This window comes from Balaenoptera musculus, chromosome 14 (genome assembly GCF_009873245.2).
Source record: "Balaenoptera musculus isolate JJ_BM4_2016_0621 chromosome 14, mBalMus1.pri.v3, whole genome shotgun sequence".
NCBI classification, from domain to species: Eukaryota; Metazoa; Chordata; class Mammalia; order Artiodactyla; family Balaenopteridae; genus Balaenoptera; species Balaenoptera musculus.
Genome location: NC_045798.1, coordinates 3,674,272 through 3,690,627, shown reverse-complemented (window position 1 = coordinate 3,690,627; position 16,356 = coordinate 3,674,272). Strand labels below are relative to the sequence as shown.

Here is a 16,356-nt window from a genome sequence, read left to right as displayed (position 1 = left end):
GCGGGGATGCTGAGATTTAAAGCATCATTAAAGAAAGCTCATTTATTGAATTTCCAGTGCAGCCTGTCTGACCTCCAGGGCACAGTTCCAGCTAATGGATTCCGGTGCAGAGCTAAAAATAATGTTATATGGGCAACCAGCGGGGCCCTGCTTCCCCTGCTGACCAAAGGAGTTCTAGTACGTGGAAAGCAACCTCACGTAAGCAACAGTCATTTTTCCCTGTGCAATGGCTCCCCTCAGCACAAAGCTTTCTCCCTACTGAATTTACTATTGATTCCACAGCTCTGAGTCCTCGAGAGAGCTAAGTTCTTTAATAACAGCCTGAAGTGTTTAAAGAGCCCATGAGATTCATTCCCACTGTGCAGCAGCCCCTCGCCCAGTGGGAAAATGGGCAAATGTTTTCCCAAGGAGGGAAGAGAGCTGCTCATTTTTGCTTCTCCTATCAGACAGGCTCTGGAAGAAAAGCCAAAAGGTCTCTATCCTCAAGAGCCCTTTGGTTCTAAGAATGAAAGAAAGTCAAGGACAGCAGAGGAGTCCCGGGCATCAGGCTAGGCTGAGTGACACAGCCCAGTTGTGCCCCAGTTCTGGGCTGGGGGTCTCCAGTGTAAAGCAAGGAAGTTCCTTCCATGAAAGTTCCTTCTAGCGCCAAAATTCCCTCCAGCAGTTGAAATAGCGTGTCTAAGAGCTTGCACTCTGCCACAGACAAGTTCTTCAAGCCTCAGTTTATTCATTTGCAAAATGGGTAAGACTCATACCAACCTCGTAAGATTGTTGCGCGTTTTAACATAGTTATAAAAGTAAAGCATGTAGGACGATGCATTCGGTTAGCTCTTCTTACTATCCAGGTAGACCTAGAGCAGGTGTTCTCTCCCTGGGGTGATCGTATCTCTGCCAGGGGACATTTGGCAATGTCTGGAGACATTTGCGGTTGTCACCCTCAGAGAGAGGGTGGGACTGGCCACACAGGTGGCTCATGGCTACCCTGTTGGACAGCGCACAGGTAGGGCATTGGATGCACAGGTGTAGGACATTTCCATCATCACAGACGTTCTTTGGGAAGCAAAGACCCAGAGCCTGCAACTGGTAGGAACTAAGCCACGCGTTCGCCCCTAGGTTGATAGGCAGAAATGAATGCTTGGGACTGGCCAAGAAAGAACAGGTTGTTCTGACCCTCTGTCTTAAGCTGCCAAGAATACTGTGCTCTGATAAAAGACTTTTGCAAAAGATAAGACCGTTTGTTTATGAGTCAGATTTTACTTGAGCCACGGGAGGCTCCATCTGGATTTGTTTAACCGAGAACAGAGGTTTTGAAGCCCCAGGGATCCTGCAGCTGGGTGTGGATGGCTCTTGCACTTGAAGAAAAGTTTCTGGCCAGCTCCATGAAGCACAGGGTAGAGAAGTCCAGACTGGAATCGCGTATCTGGTTGGCCTTGGGACAGATTTAGATCTGGAAAACAGTTCTCCTCCTGTGTTAGCTTTTTCTCCTGCCAGATATTAACATTTCTGCCCTGCTTTGACCTCTCACCTGAAATCCATCTGAGAACAAGGATTTGGTCTCAGGCAAAAAAATTTTTTTCTCCGGGAGGAGAGGGGTCCTGTGATCGGCGGAGGGAGGTCCGAGAGGGAGGGGATGTGTGTTTGCGTGTGGCCGAGTCAGTTCGCTGCGCGGCAGAAACTAACACCACACTGTAAAGCAACTCTACTCCAATAAAAAATAGTAAAATAAAATGACAGATTACTCAGCAAAAAGCACTAGGATAATTGACAAGGAAATTGACAAATTGACACCTTATAGTGTGTGATTCCAAATCAGAAAAGGAAAATGAAGAGGAGAAAATACCTGACATGTAACAATGTAACAGACTTACTCCAAAACTCAATCTCATTAGCCTTCCAGCTTCATCAGATCCCCTGAGCTCTCGAGGGAAGACAGGCGTGGTCGTGGCCAGCAGGTCTCATCCTGGGGCTCCGGCGACATCCCTCCCCAAACTCCCGAATTGACCCACGTAGCTGGATCATTCCCATCCTGGCTGCCTGGTTTCCTCTATAATTAAGCCCTTTCCTCCTCACTCCAGTGTTCAGGTGGCGGCGGCTGCTTTTGAAATAAGGCTTCCGTGCTGTGGGGAAGCTCTTGCGAGGCTGGAGTTTCAAAGAGAAGCTGTGAGGCACCTAGTCCGCTCAGCAGGACAGCTCCAGGCCTTGTGTCCTGGGTCCCAGGACGTTAAGATCTCAAGTGACATCTTTAGGGAGAAAGCCAGGCTGATGGTGCAGCGGGTGGTCCAGGGCACAAGCTACTGGAGAGAACTGTGCACACACAGGAGGGCCAGAGCTGTTTAAGGCTGTCATTCTGGAAGCTTCTACCCCATTCTCCTCTTCAAGACAGAAAAAATCAAAGCCCCTTGTCTACACACTTCTGGGGGCTAATACGTTCCACTTGCCCAGCCCTCCACAGATTCCCTGTCTGCCTGCTGTGCGCCAGGCACTGGGGCTAATTCCTGTATTTGTAGGTTTTCCAGTGTAATTCTCCTGTAAGAGCAAATCTGGGATGCTCTTCTCTCCCTGCCCGACACACCCCAGCCAGCTTCTCTGACCTTGTATCTGCCAACCTTCCTTCTGCTTCTACAGCAGGTCAAAATATTCCTACGTTAGGGTCTTTGCATAGTATAAGAGAGCAGTAAAGGATCAGGGCTTACTGTACTGGACACTTGAAATTTGGGAAGGGAATAGATTCTAAATTAAATCTTCTCAACAGGTACACACAGACAATGGTAACTATGTCAGGAGATGGATAAGTTGTTTAGCTTGATTGTGGTGATCTTTTCACAGTGGATACATGTATCAAAACATCAAGTTGTGCATCTTAAATAGATACACTTTGATATGTCAAAGATATCTCAATAAAGGTGTTTTTAAAAAATCAAAGAAAGCTTTTTTTTTCTTCCAAAAAATTATGTTGCGTCTAATTTTCCTTTTAGCAGTATGTGCTGAGATGATGCAGATGAGGCCCTGATCTCCTACAAGTTATTGGGCATAATTATATGAGAGAAACTTTTAAAAAGAGAAGGAAAGAAAGACAGTTTAATAAAATTCTTGTCTATTAGTATCTGGGAATTGCAAGAGGTCACAGAGAGAAAGAAGGCTTGATCACAGACCTCAAGAACTTTCTTTTTAATTCCAAAATGAAAGAACTGAAATAACTTTCCACCAATTAAATTGGCAAAGTTTTTTTTTTTAATTTATTTATTTATTTATTTATTTTTGGCTGTGTTGGGTCTTCGTTTCTGTGCGAGGGCTCCCTCCAGTTGCGGCAAGCAGGGCCACTCTTCATCGCGATGCGCGGGCCCTCCCACTATCGCGGCCTCTCTTGTTGCGGAGCACAGGCTCCAGACGCGCAGGCTCAGCAGTTGTGGCTCACGGGCCTAGTCGCTCCGCGGCATGTGGGATCTTCCCAGACCAGGGCGCGAACCCGTGTCCCCTGCATTAGCAGGCAGATTCTCAACCACTGCGCCACCAGGGAAGCCCAGCAAAGTTTTTTTTAAAGGGAACGTTTCTGGAGCTAGAGAACTGCTTTCAGATCCAAGTCCAATCCAACTGGCTGTGTGAGCTTGGACAAGTTAGCCAACCTCTCTGTGCCTCAGTTCCCCACCCCACCACCCCCCCGGTAAAATGGTTTAGTGAAGACAAAAGGAGTCAGTACCTATGTCCTCTTAGCACAGAGTCTGGCATACAGCAGGCACTTAATAAATACTAGATAAGGAAGATAAGAACACCTTCCTGGAAATTTCTTCCCCCCAAATATCTCAGAGCCACCACCTTCCTGATAGGAGGATCTGTCTAGACATCACTTCTCCTGCTTGTTCCCTTATTTTATTTTTCTCATCACATTTATTGCCCACATTTACCGTATTGTTGACCTGTTACCGTCTATCCCCACACTCCCCAAAACGGAACTTCCTTAACGAAGTCTCCTTATCACTCACTTCTGCATCTCTGGTGCCTAGAAAAACGCCTGGTGCAAAATAGCAATGCAGGAAGTATCTATAGAAAGAAGGAATCCTCGTTTGCTAGATGAGGTATAGTGAGGGGTCAGGCACGACTCAAATGCAAGCCTGGCCGCACATGTGGAGCCTCCAGTGAGGAAATCCGCTTTCCTCTGGGCCTGACCACCCTGGCGAGAGTCCTGCTGTCCAATTGGCCCTCATGGGCCAGACCCCCGCGTCTGACCTAGAGCGTCACCAGCTCCCGGGTGGACCAGAGCCCTGAGCTGAGAACCACTTGGCATCTCCAAGTCCTGGCAGCATTTTGCATTGTCAGCTGGATAAAGTGTGATTTATCACAGAACAGATTTCTGTTTGGCCATCCGTAAGTGAGAGGCAGGAAGCAAAGAGGAGGAAAGCAGAGACATTGTCTCAGAAATACTGCTTAGCCCTGCCTTCCCTCCCTTTTTCCTTTTCTTCTTTTCCAGAGATGTCTGAAAAGTAGCTGTCAGACACTTCAGTAGTGAAGGAACTGCTGAAATGGCAACAGATCTCCTGCAAACGTAAAACTTCCTGACAGCTGCAGGGGGAGTGCAAATTGTGGGTGAGATGCTAGATAAGCCAGAAGTTCTTTGGGGAGAACAGGACACAGAGAAAGGAAAGCGTTCTCCTAGCCCAAAGCTGGGGCCAGGCGGAAGTCACCGCCCCTGGATGAGAAGCTCTGACTCGGAGAATTCCCGAAACCACGGGCCCTTCCTGAACCTGGGAGCAGGGCTCTCCCAATCCTGCTTTCCTCCCAGCCCTGCCGTGTCCTCCCCACTGCCTAAGGAGGAGAGAAAGGAGGTAGGATAAAGGGGGAATGGAGTGGGGAGGACAGGAGAGGGAATATGAGCCCTCCTGAGAGGTACCGGCAACGTCCTCTTCACCCCAGCTCTTAGCAGAATAACTCGGTCAGCTCTGCTGTGTAACAAGTGACCCCAACATTCAGTTGTTGAAGGCGATGATCATGTCCTCTTGCTTATGCGTTTGCAGGTCGTCTGGTGGTCTGCGGGCCTGGCTGGGGTGGACCCCCTCCCTGCAGGTCGGGCTATGATCTGTCCAGGTGCCTAATTCCAGGGCTGGGCTGAGAGGTCTCAGCTACTTTAAGTTCCTCTGGTGGCAAAGTTCACAAGGGCTGGCAGAAATACACGACAGGTCTTCAGCCTGAGCTAGGAGAGAGGTTGGTCGTCACCTTTCTCTGCATTCTCTTGGCCACAGCTGGTCACATGGCCCAGTTTGCCATCAATAGGAAACAGAGTCATTCTCCCACCATAGAAGAAAAGGGGTAAGAATCAAAGCCAACAACTCAATTAGCACCGAACCAGTGGGCACCATGGTTAAGAGCAGAGCTCTGGGGTCGATGGTGTTTAAGTTCTGACTCACTGACCACCAGCTGTGTGACCTCGGGCAAGTTACATCACCTCTCTGTCTTTTGTTTCCTCATTTGAAATATGGATGTGATTTTAAAAATGTAGCCCTGTCATATGTTCACGGTGAGGATTCAGTGAATGATCCACGTTACCTCTTAGAATGGTTCCTGCTTTACTGCAAGCCCTCAGAGAACATTGGTCGCTGTTATAAAACATGCAGTCCCCAGTGAGGGTCCATCTCCTCGTGCATGTTCCCACGTGTGAGCGGTGGGCGGGTGAGGGTCAGGTGCAAGGTGGGAGGAGCAGCCCTGAGTGCCCCCTGAGGGAGAGAGTGGAGAGCCAGGTACCTGAGCGCCTTTTCCCCACCGAGGGCACATGCCATGGTTGCCTTGGCAACACTCTGCCCTGGGGATGTTGAAATGGTTTCTGGCCATTTAATTCTCCATTGAGAGAACCTCCTGTTGTTCGCCAGTAGTTTGCATGAAGAAATAGCCTGCCGAACAGTCTCCAGGGGCGCGGTCTGCAGCCTGCCCTAGCAAGGAATGCTCAGCCTGGCTCTTGGTGGGTGGAGGGCTCACACTTGGCATACTGCCAGTGGGGACATTGTGCAAAAGTTAAAATGAAGAGAATAATAGCAAAATAAGTAAATACATTTGGGCAGTTAGCTATGACGGGTGGTGAGATGGGGAAAGATGGGAGAAAGCAAGACAGAAAGGGGAGGGAGTCTGCTGCGGGATATGGGCACCTTTGAGGCTGGCTTTCAGTACCTCCGAGGACAGCTGCAGCCCATTGTCCCTCCCATCAGCGCCCCCCAGACTCCCCAGTCTGGTCTCTGAGACCAGCAAGACATCATGGTAGAGAACTCAAATGCTTTCAGGCTTCAGGCTGCTAACAAAAGTGAATGCAATGGTTTTCCAATGCTGGTAACTAATTTGCTATTTTAAAAACACCATGCAGGTCAAATGGGACCCACAAGCTCTGAGTCATTCATTCATTCATTCATTTTTCAACATATATTTCATGAGCACCTGTTATGTGCCAGGGACCATTTCAGGCACTAGGGGTTACAACAGTGAACAAAACAGACAAAAATTCCTGTCATCCTAGGACTTTATGTTCTGGTGAGGGAAGACAAATAAAAACCAAAATAAAAAGGTAAAATGTATAGTGTATGAGATGGCAATAACTGATAAGAGAAAAATAAAGCAAAGAAGAGGGTCAGGTGTCTTGGAAGAGTTGCAGTTTTACATAAAAATATCTGAGAAAGGGTCTCTGAGAATTTACAGACAGGCTTTCCCGACCGCGGCACTGTCGACATTTGGGATCGGCTGATTCTATTTGTGGGGCTGTCCTGCAGGATAGTGTAGGGTGTTGGGCGGCACTTTTGCCTCTGCCCTTAGATGCCAGTTGCCCTTCTTCAAATTGTGACAACCTCCTTCCCTAGCTGTGACAACCAAAAAGATCTCCAGAGATTGTCCAATGTCCCCTGGAGGACACAGTGGTCCCAGTTGAGAACCATTAGATTAAAGACCTAAAGGAAACAAGACAGGGATGTCCACTCTCGCCACTTTTATTCAACATAGTTTTGGAAGTCGTAGGCACAGCAATCAGAGAAGAAAAAGAAGTAAAAGGAATCCAGCTCTGCAGCATAATTTAAGCGCCGTAGGAGCTGTAGTTGTCACGCTATACGAGATGGGTTTTCCTGAAGCTGCCCGTTCTTTTAGAACTCATCAAATTGAGCCTGCTCCAACCAGCTCTGCAGTTGATGGATTTAAGGCAAATCTAGTCTTTAAGGGGATTGAGAAGAAGCTTGAAGAGGAAGCGGGGGAGCAGTTTGTGAAGAAAATCGGTGGTATTTTTGCCTTCAAGGTGAAGGATGGCCCTGGAGGTAAAGAAGCCACCTGGGTGGTGGACGTGAAGAATGGCAAAGGATCAGAGCTCCCTAACTCAGATAAGAAGGCCGATTGCACAATTACAATGGCTGACTCGGACTCACTGGCTTTGATGGTAAAATGAATCCTCAGTCGTCCTTCTTTCAAGGCAAATTGAAAATCACTGGCAACATGGGTCTGGCTACGAAGTTACAAAATCTTCAGCTTCAGCCAGGCAAAGCTAAGCTGTGAAGAACTCCCTTTGCCTACCTTTGAAAATCAAGATGAGATATATAGATATATATCCATATACTTCATTGTCAGAACTTAGATTGAAAGTACACATTGGCAAATAGCATGCGATTTGTTTTTAAATGGGTGTGACCAATCCTGTTTTAGAACCTGATGGTGTACTACTGCTTTGCTGAATTGCATACAACTGTGCATTATAAAGTTAATATGGTAATTATGGTTTGGGGTAAAATTGAGTTTTAGAATAAAATTAGGAATAGCAAAATCCCAAAATGTAGACAAAAGCTCTTATTTTGCTTATAAAGTATATTTGAGAATTATTCTGCTGAAGATTCAATTTAAGTTTTCCTTGGGAGAACTAGGGAAGAAACAGAACACCAGTAGCTGGCCAGTAATTAGTGTTATGCACTTAATGACCTTAATCTATTTTCCATTGATAATTTTTAAAATTCTGTACTGGGATTTTTTTTTTAAAAAAAAACTTTAAAGTTTTGCATTTCATGCCATCAAAACGGTATTTTCTTCCCAAATCAAAGAAATATGATCAAGGCTTGGGAGAAAACATCTCTAGCTGAACACAGGTCTGTTTTTTAAAACAAAAATATTTTTTAAGTGAGTTTCCTTCTTGAAAAAAAATCAATGTATTAGAATCATAAAACACTGTTGTTAAAAATAATTGAACAAATAAAGTTTGCTTTGAGATGCACAGTTTTCAAATTATAATCTCGGATTAATTTAATTAAATTTGTAAAGCTCTCCTTCCTTTGTTATAATTTTCCTTTTTCATATGTTTAGTTTAACTAGCCACATTTAATTTACCTTCCTAGTTTTTTTTCTTTAATTCAACTTAAAGGAATATTACTTTTTATTCCTTTTTTTTTTTTAAGGTAAATTTCATATCAGACTTTGGCATATGATGTGTTTTCCCTACTTTTACCTTCCTACTTTTTCTAATGCTAATGTTATTTCTAATAACTCGGTAAGATATGGAGTAAAATAATGTTTTTGGAAGAATGTTTAATAGAAAATTAAAATAGCTCTTCCTCAAAAAAAAAAGGAATCCAAATTGGAAACGAAGGAAAACTGTCACTGTGTGCAGATGGCATGATACTATTCATAGAAAACTCTAAAGACACTACCAGAAAACTACTGGAGCTCATCAATGAATTCAGTGAGGTTGCAGGATACAAAATTAATGCACAGAACTCTGTTGCATTTCTATACACTAACAACAAAGAAACTTATATACAAAACAGAAATAGACCCACAGACATAGAAAACAAACTTATGGTTACCAAAGGGGAAGGGCAGGAGGGAGAGAGATAAATTAAGAGTTTGGGATGAACAGATATTCAGTACTATATATAAAATAGATAACCAACAAGGACCTACTATACTCAATATTTTGTAATAACCTATAAGGGAAAAGAATCTGAAAAAGAGTGTATGTATATAACTGAATCACTTTGCCATCCCCCTGAAACTAACACAACATTGGAAATCAACTATACTTCAACTAAAAAAACAAAGCCCTAAAGGAGATGAGGAGCAAATCATTGCAGACACCTAGGGAGGATGCTTCAGATGGAGAGTAAGCAAGTGCAAAGGCCCTGCGGCAGGAGCGTGTCTGGGGTGTTCAAGGACCAGCCAGGGGCAGAGTGAGCAAGGCGAGGGTTAGTGGGAGACACCTAGGAGAGACATCAAGGGCCACATCAGGGAGGAGCTTGGACTCATTCAAGGGTTTCTCCTGAGTTTAAAAGGGGGCCACAATTCTCAAATATTTTTAAACATTAGTCCCAGATTAAGAAGCTGGGAAATGGGGGACTTCCCTGGCAGTCCAGTGGTTAAGACTCCAAGCTTCCAATGCAGGGGGCGCGGGTTTGATCCTTGGTCAGGGAACTAAGATCCCACATGCCTCGCTGTGTGGCCCCCCTCCCCCCCCAAAAAAGAAGATGGGAAATTTTAGAGAAGAGGTCTCTGTGTTGGATATGCTGTTTGTCCCTGCAGACCCCTCTGCCCTTCTCCCACCCTGCTCTGGGAGGCTAACCTTTGTAGATTACATCCCCGTCATCCTCAGGGTTCCCACGAGGCTGGGGGCAGGGGGAGGCACCCCCAGGCACTGGAGGGTGGGGAAACTGAGGTCGGTCTGTTTTATTCCTCTGGGCCCCTTGCAGCTCGGTTGTGAGTTGACATTGGCTGCATTTTCTGCCAAGGTGGGCAGGCCTCTCGAGCAGGGACAGTGCCCAAGCTGGACACAGACACCAGCCCTTTAAGGGCCCACCCTAGGCTGGTATCACCTCATTTTAGCTAATTACATCTGCAGAGACCCTATTTCCAAATCAGGTCCTACTCGGAGGTCCTGGATGAGCATGGATTTTGGAGAACGCTATTCAATCCACTACCCCGACCTCTATCTCTGCTGGGCTTTGCCATCTCTTGCTGGTTTCCTTCAACCCTACCCACACCTTTGTAAAGAGTCCCTCTGTTAAACTCTCCTAAGTTCCAGGTAGCATGTACTATCTGTTCCCTGACCAGATGTGCAGTGTTCTGGCCTGTCTGAGTGGGCTGCTTTGGGAATGGGCCAAGAGAGCGAGGGTCGGGGCAACTGGCGGAAGGGATCTGAGCTGGCCCACGTCAGAGTCAGCGGCCAGTGGCCTCTCTCGGGGCCCCTTTCCCTGGTCCCCCAGCCCTCAGGAATGGAAAAGACCCTAAGACTCACATGGCAGGAAGGGCGATTTCCAAGGCCACAATCTCAGGATATTATCTGTTAAGACAACACGACTGAAACAGTCTGATCAAATCCTGCACTGACTGTCATAAACCGGTTCTGTTCTTCACCCCTCTTCTCCACCTTGGGCAAGCTGCAACCTCAGTGAGCCTCAGTTTTCTCATCTCTAAAATGGGATCCTGATGGCTGTCCAGAGCTCCAGAAAGGACCGAGGGTGAGAATGATGGGGAAAGCATATGGCAGATGTAAAAGAAGGCATCAGGACAGTGTAAGAGCTTGTGATAGTTTATGTTAACAGAGCAGGTACACACACTCAGGTGTACAAGAAATGTAAATCGTTCTTCTGTATTTGAACTTCATTTCTATTCTCAACCCCTAGTCTCCGAAGAGGCAAAACCTATTAGAGTTAGATTTCTGAGCATATTAAGTTGGAAATGCTAATTAGAGAGCCAAGTAGAGATGTTGAATAAGCACATTGTTATCTGGAGGTCGGATGTGGGGAGTCATTAGCACAGAGGTGGTATTTAAAGCATCAGAGCTAAGTGATTACAATAATGAAAGGAGTATATAGGGACTGAATGTTTGTGTGACACCCCCCAAATACCTATGTTGAGACTTTAAACCCCAGTGTGATGGTGTTTGGAGGCAGGGGTTTAAGGAGGTGATTAGGCCACGAGGGCGGAGTTTTCATGAATAAATTAGTGCTTTTATAAGAGGCTCCAGAGGGCTCCCTCACCCCTTCCACCAAGTGAGGACACAGAGAGAAGACAGCCATCTGTGAGCCAGGAATGGGCCCTCACCAGACACAGACTCTGCCGGCGCCTTGATATTGGACTTCCCAGCCTCCACACTGTGAGAAATAAATGACTGTGGTTTAAGCCCCCGGCCCCGTCTCTGGGTATTCTGTTATTGCAGCCCCAAAGGGCTAAGACAGGATATTTAAGCTGCCATGGAAACATAGAAGAAGGGGCAATTGCATTATTTCAAGGAGTGAGTCTCTAATTGTGGTCCCCAGACCTGAGGCATCAGCGTCTCCCAGGAACTTGTTAGAAGTGTAGATATGGGCCCCCCTACCCCAGACCTGCTCAATCTGAGACTTAGGAGTGGGCCCAGCAGCCTGAGGACACTTGACAAGCCCCCTCTAATGCCCGTCAAATTTGAGAACCCGCTTGGCCGAGGGCATCCAGACAAAAATCGCATTGGATGTGGATGGCTGACCGACAGGTGCCTTTTGCTTTCTTCATGCAAAGTGGTCCCCAGCTTCTCCCCTAGGAAGCAGGCAATGTCCTCAGGAAGTTGCCAAGGCCTGAGTGACACCAGAAGGTGTCAGCTGACCGTAGGTCGCTCAACCAGAACCCACCCTAGCCCCTCCAAGTCCTTAAAAGCAGACATCAGTGGCTGGTTCCATGGCCACCGTGCGTTCAGAAGGGAGAGTTTGAATGTCAGAGTGAGCAGGGGCCAGTGGGCAGTTTTCTCAGTGGGCAGCCCACCCACAACGAGAGAGAAAAAGGATTCCCAGAAATGGAGCCAAGGGGCTGGAAAGATTCTCGTAGGGGGTTGGGGTTCCTTTTTTTGCAGATGAGCCAGCTTGTTTTGTGATACCGTGGTTCCCACTGCCAGCCACTTAGGAAGTGACGGATGCATCCTGAGACTTGCGCAGACCTTTATGGCACCTTCAGGAGTAACAGTGACAATGGCTCTATCATGCCCCGCCGCTTCACACCCTTGGCGTTCCTCTTAATTATTTATGTATTCTAGAGCAGCCAGGTTCCTTCCCACCAGAGCTCAGAAAGGTAATAAATGAGGAAAGTCAATGGTCTGTAAATTACAACATTGATTAAAGAAGTGATTACTGATATAACTCTTGCTTGGCTATTATGCTAATGCCTGCCCGGATCCAGGACAGTGTTTACATGCTAATGACAAATCTGGGACAGGGACGAAAATTGGTTTCCCCTCTTAATCAGTAGGCACACATTTTTAAACCACTCTTGACCATGAGTGAGAAGATCCATCCATGTGTTCCCCTCCCAACTGCCCCCTGCCACTGTCCCCAGCAGATGGAGGAAATTCGCTCAGCCCAACCCTCTCCACCTGCCGCTCCAAACAGAAGTGCGAGCTGAAGATGAAAATTGGGCCCAGAGTACCCATCCATAGTCCCTAGAAGCTGGGGAAAGAGAGCGCGATCACAAGAGTTCATTGCTCAGCGTTGGATGTTATTTAACCGGGGCCGTAGCCCCCCCTGAAGAAAATGCTGCTCCTTCCAGCGTATATAACCTGGACGGGAGACAGATAAGCAAATTGGCAATTACAGCGTAGTGTGGTGAATGCTGGGTGAAGAGTCCATGTGTGACTTCATTAACTCTGAAATGCTACACAAAACTGTGTGTATATGCATTTCTATGGCAAGAATTAGCTTTATGTGTATTCTCAAAGGAGTTCATGACTCCTAAAAGGTTAGGAAACACTGCTCTAGAGCTTTCTGGAAGTTTTCAAATTAACTTCCTGTGTTTCCACTGCTCTTGGCTCCATCTTATCTCAGTCTTTCACTGTATCTCCTTTGCCCCAAGATCTTTGTTTGGTTGTCTTGAAGCAAGTACCCCATGAAGAAAGGGCCGTGTTCAGGCGTCCATCCAGCTGTCCATCCATCCATTCATGCATGCACCCATCCATCCATCCATTCATCCACCCATTCATCCATCTATCCATCTATCCATCCACTCATCCATCCATCCATCCATCCATCCATCCATCTGTCCATCCATTTATCCATCCATTCTTGTATCCATCCATTCATCCATTCAGCATCCACTTTTCTGAACTCCCACTTCATGAGCAGCTGGTACGAGGAACCAAGAGATCAAAGAAGAAAAAGATGTACTTATTGCCTTCGAGGATTTTACAGTTTTGCAGTTGAAAATGTGAATTTACACATCGGGCTAGTGTAAATCCCATCCCATACATTTGGCTGTGCAAGATGGGTCATGTTTCTCTATAACGCAACTTGATTTCTCTTTTCAGTTTTCAATTCATTATGGCAACGAAACATCATCCGAGGCTAATAATTTCTAGGAGACTTAACTAGTATGAAGGCCTTGGGGAGGGGGCATTCTGTTCACAGTTGCTAGGGCACACCCATTATCATTCGGAGCCCACATGGGTTGCCTCTGATGTGGTCCCACCCCTGGGCACTCTGCTCCTTGCAGCCTCCTCCCAGGGGGCACGGGTATCCTCCAGCTGTTTCTTTGCCACATGAGAATATCCGTGGGGCTGTAAATAGATGCATCTTCTTAAGGGTTTAGGCATTGGAACACAAAATCTAGACGCTTGAAGACTTTTATTTTCTTTGTCTCTGTGTTTGTTTTGCTTTGTGCTCTGTCTTGTCTCTTTCCTGAGTCCATGATCTTCTAGAAATGGGAACGGTGAAAGGAGGAAATTCAGGGGAAGGAAACATAAGTTGGTCATCACTAATGAGATTCTGCCATTCACAGGATGAACAGTAACAGTACAGATACACAAACAATCCTAGGGCTTCAAGGGAGGTGCTGCAAACAGGGAGGGAAGGGTGTTCCCAGGGAAAGGGAACTACATGTGCGAAGGCCTGAGCGTTCTCCTGACGGGGTGCCATCAGAGCTGCGTGTGATTGGAGCAAGAGTGTAGGAACTGGAAGAGCCCTGCTAGAGAGAAAGGCGGTACAATCCCTTCAGATCCTGGGAGGCTGGATGGGGCGGGACGTGGGTGTGGCTCATCTTCTGAGCAGACATCAGCCTGGAGAACAGACACCTCTGGTGCCCAAATCACATTCCCTGGGTCCACCCAGAGTTCAGTCCCAGCTGCAGTTCTGTGCAGATTCAAGTTCACTTAGTGATTGCTGCTTCTCTCAGTCTGCTTCTGCTTCTCCTTTCCATCCCAGGGCCTGTGTCTCAGCCTAAAAGTGTGGGGAAGTTAACTCACACAGCAGCCCTCACTCAAAGAGAGACAGGAGAGGAGCTGGTAGATAATATTCCTGCCTCTCATACTGCAGGTGGACAATTCTGTATGCTTTCCATGAGGCCCAGAAAAATGGAGCCTGATGGTCACAGCAGCAAATGCAAAGATGTACCTTTCTACCAACTTTTCTTATTTCTCTGATTCCCTCAGTCTGCTCCCTGGTCCCCCCTTCCCTGGGGTCACCTCCCAAGTAAACCAACCGCACTGAATCCTTGTCTCAGGCTCTGCATTGAGGGGAACCTAAATCAAGCATGCGTGCTTTGCTAGAGAAAAGGACAAATGGCAGAAGGGTGGCCTCCAGGGCCCCCAGGAACGTCTCCTCCTCCATCCCCTCTCTGTCCTGGCAGGTGTCCGACCGCTGCGACTACGTCTTTGTCAATGGCAAAGAGATGAAAGGCAAGGTGGACACGGTGGTGAACTTCACATACCAGCACCTGAGCGCCCCCCTGCACGTCACCGTGTGGGTGCCCCGGCTGCCCCTGCAGATCGACGTCTCTGACACGGAGCTGAGCCAGATTAAAGGCTGGAGGGTCCCCATCGTGGCCACTAAGAGGTAAGCCCGGGACGGGGAGATGCGTCAGAGCTGTGACGGCAACGGCTGTGGACACTGACCTTAACGCTAAAGGAGCCAGTGAAGAGTAGGTGATGCTGTTACCATGGTGATTACACGATGCAACGCATACATGCCTACAGCCTACCAACAACCCTCTGGGGAAACCAAGGCCCAGGGAAACCCAGCCAGGCAGGAAGGCTGCTGAGTGGCTGCGTCAGCACGAGGTCCGGTCATTTGCGCTCTGCACAGGCTCCTAGTAAACTGTCTCCTGCAAGTGGCCCCTCCAGAATGAAGCCACAGAAGTAACACGATTTTCTAGGCCCTCCACCCCCAGGGAATTTAAGTTTGGGTTTATTTTCTCTAAGCAAAACGGTGAATCCTTTTTCTGTGCTGGATGAATATCTATAAACTTGAAAAGCTCTATGCATAGCAAAATATTGGGTAAAGCCCGCTTGCGCTTATACTGGACCATGGGGTTGCTGTCTCCTCTTAAACCTAAACAAGAGCCTCTAATTTATTCTGACTCTGGATTGTCTCATGTAGGAGTTTGGGGTCTTGTTTTCTCAGCTCTGTGGCCCTCAGTTTAGCTAAATAAGAGTTGTTGCTGAATTCCGGTTTCCTGCATGGAATCTTCCATCTTAAACCACCACGACTATTTTCCTGACAGTCTCCCAGGCACCAGGGTCTTGATTTTTAAGGGGCAACTGGAGTCCATCTCAAGATGGATAAATGGAACAGTGAAATGGTGAATCCATTTCTACAGGGTAAACTTGAAGGCATTTGTCCTGATGGGGAGGACAGCCATGACTCCAGCCAAGACTTCAGACCATTTAGTGGTCACGAGTGGCCAACATATGGGTTCGTTCCATGTCCCTGAAGAAGGCAGAACTGACACTTGCTGGGTTCAAATCCAAGCTCAGCTACTTTCTTGCTTTGTGAGTTTGGGCTAGCCACCCAATCTCTCTGCCTCAGTTTCCTCATCTGGACATAAGAATAATTACAGTTTTGCCTCACGGTGTTATGAGATTAAAAGAGTCCATCCATGCAGAGCTTAGGATAGACACATCTCAAGAGCATCATACCACTCTGCCCAATAGACCTTTCTACAGTGGTGGAATGCTCTAGACTCACAATGTCCAGCATGGTAGCCACTAGCACGAGGGGTTATGGAGTGACTGAGAAATTTAATGTTTTGATTTGCTTAATTTTATTCATTGAAATTAAGTTGTAAATAGCCAGGCATGGTTCTCTGCTACTTTGTGGACAGTGTAGGTTTAGTAAATATTAGTTCTTCTATCTTTTATTTGTCAATAAATGTCTTCAAAAGAGAGATGGGATTTTTTGTGGGTTACCTATATAAGGAGGGATAGGATGTGGAGAAATCCTTTGGGTCATGCTGTTTAGTGGAGAGAGATATTCACCTTTTCTTCTCAATTAAGTCTTACCTTCCTCCTTTGGCAAGTACAATAAAGCTTGCTTCTTTGCATTATTAAAAAAGAGAGAGAGAGAGAGAGAGAGAGAGAGAGAGGTGTTTCACCCTTTGTGCTGCCCGGTGATAGAGCTGGTGCTCCTGTGT

At 46.9% G+C, this 16,356-nt stretch overlaps 2 protein-coding genes and 1 pseudogene across 2 annotated transcripts in view; 2 read left to right on the top strand and 1 right to left on the bottom strand.

Annotated features, from left to right (window-relative positions):
• Positions 1-16,356, bottom strand: part of SLC15A4 (solute carrier family 15 member 4) — a 126,284-nt gene that overhangs the window by 8,473 nt on the left and 101,455 nt on the right. The window lies entirely within an intron of this gene.
• The window catches only part of TMEM132C (transmembrane protein 132C), a 74,324-nt gene that overhangs the window by 48,484 nt on the left and 9,484 nt on the right, over positions 1-16,356 (top strand). The window contains exon 2 of the mRNA XM_036874803.1: positions 14,575-14,780. Within this exon, the coding sequence (XP_036730698.1) occupies positions 14,575-14,780 (206 nt within the window). The remainder of the gene's footprint in view (positions 1-14,574; positions 14,781-16,356) is intronic.
• LOC118906900 lies at positions 7,064-7,528 on the top strand (annotated as a pseudogene).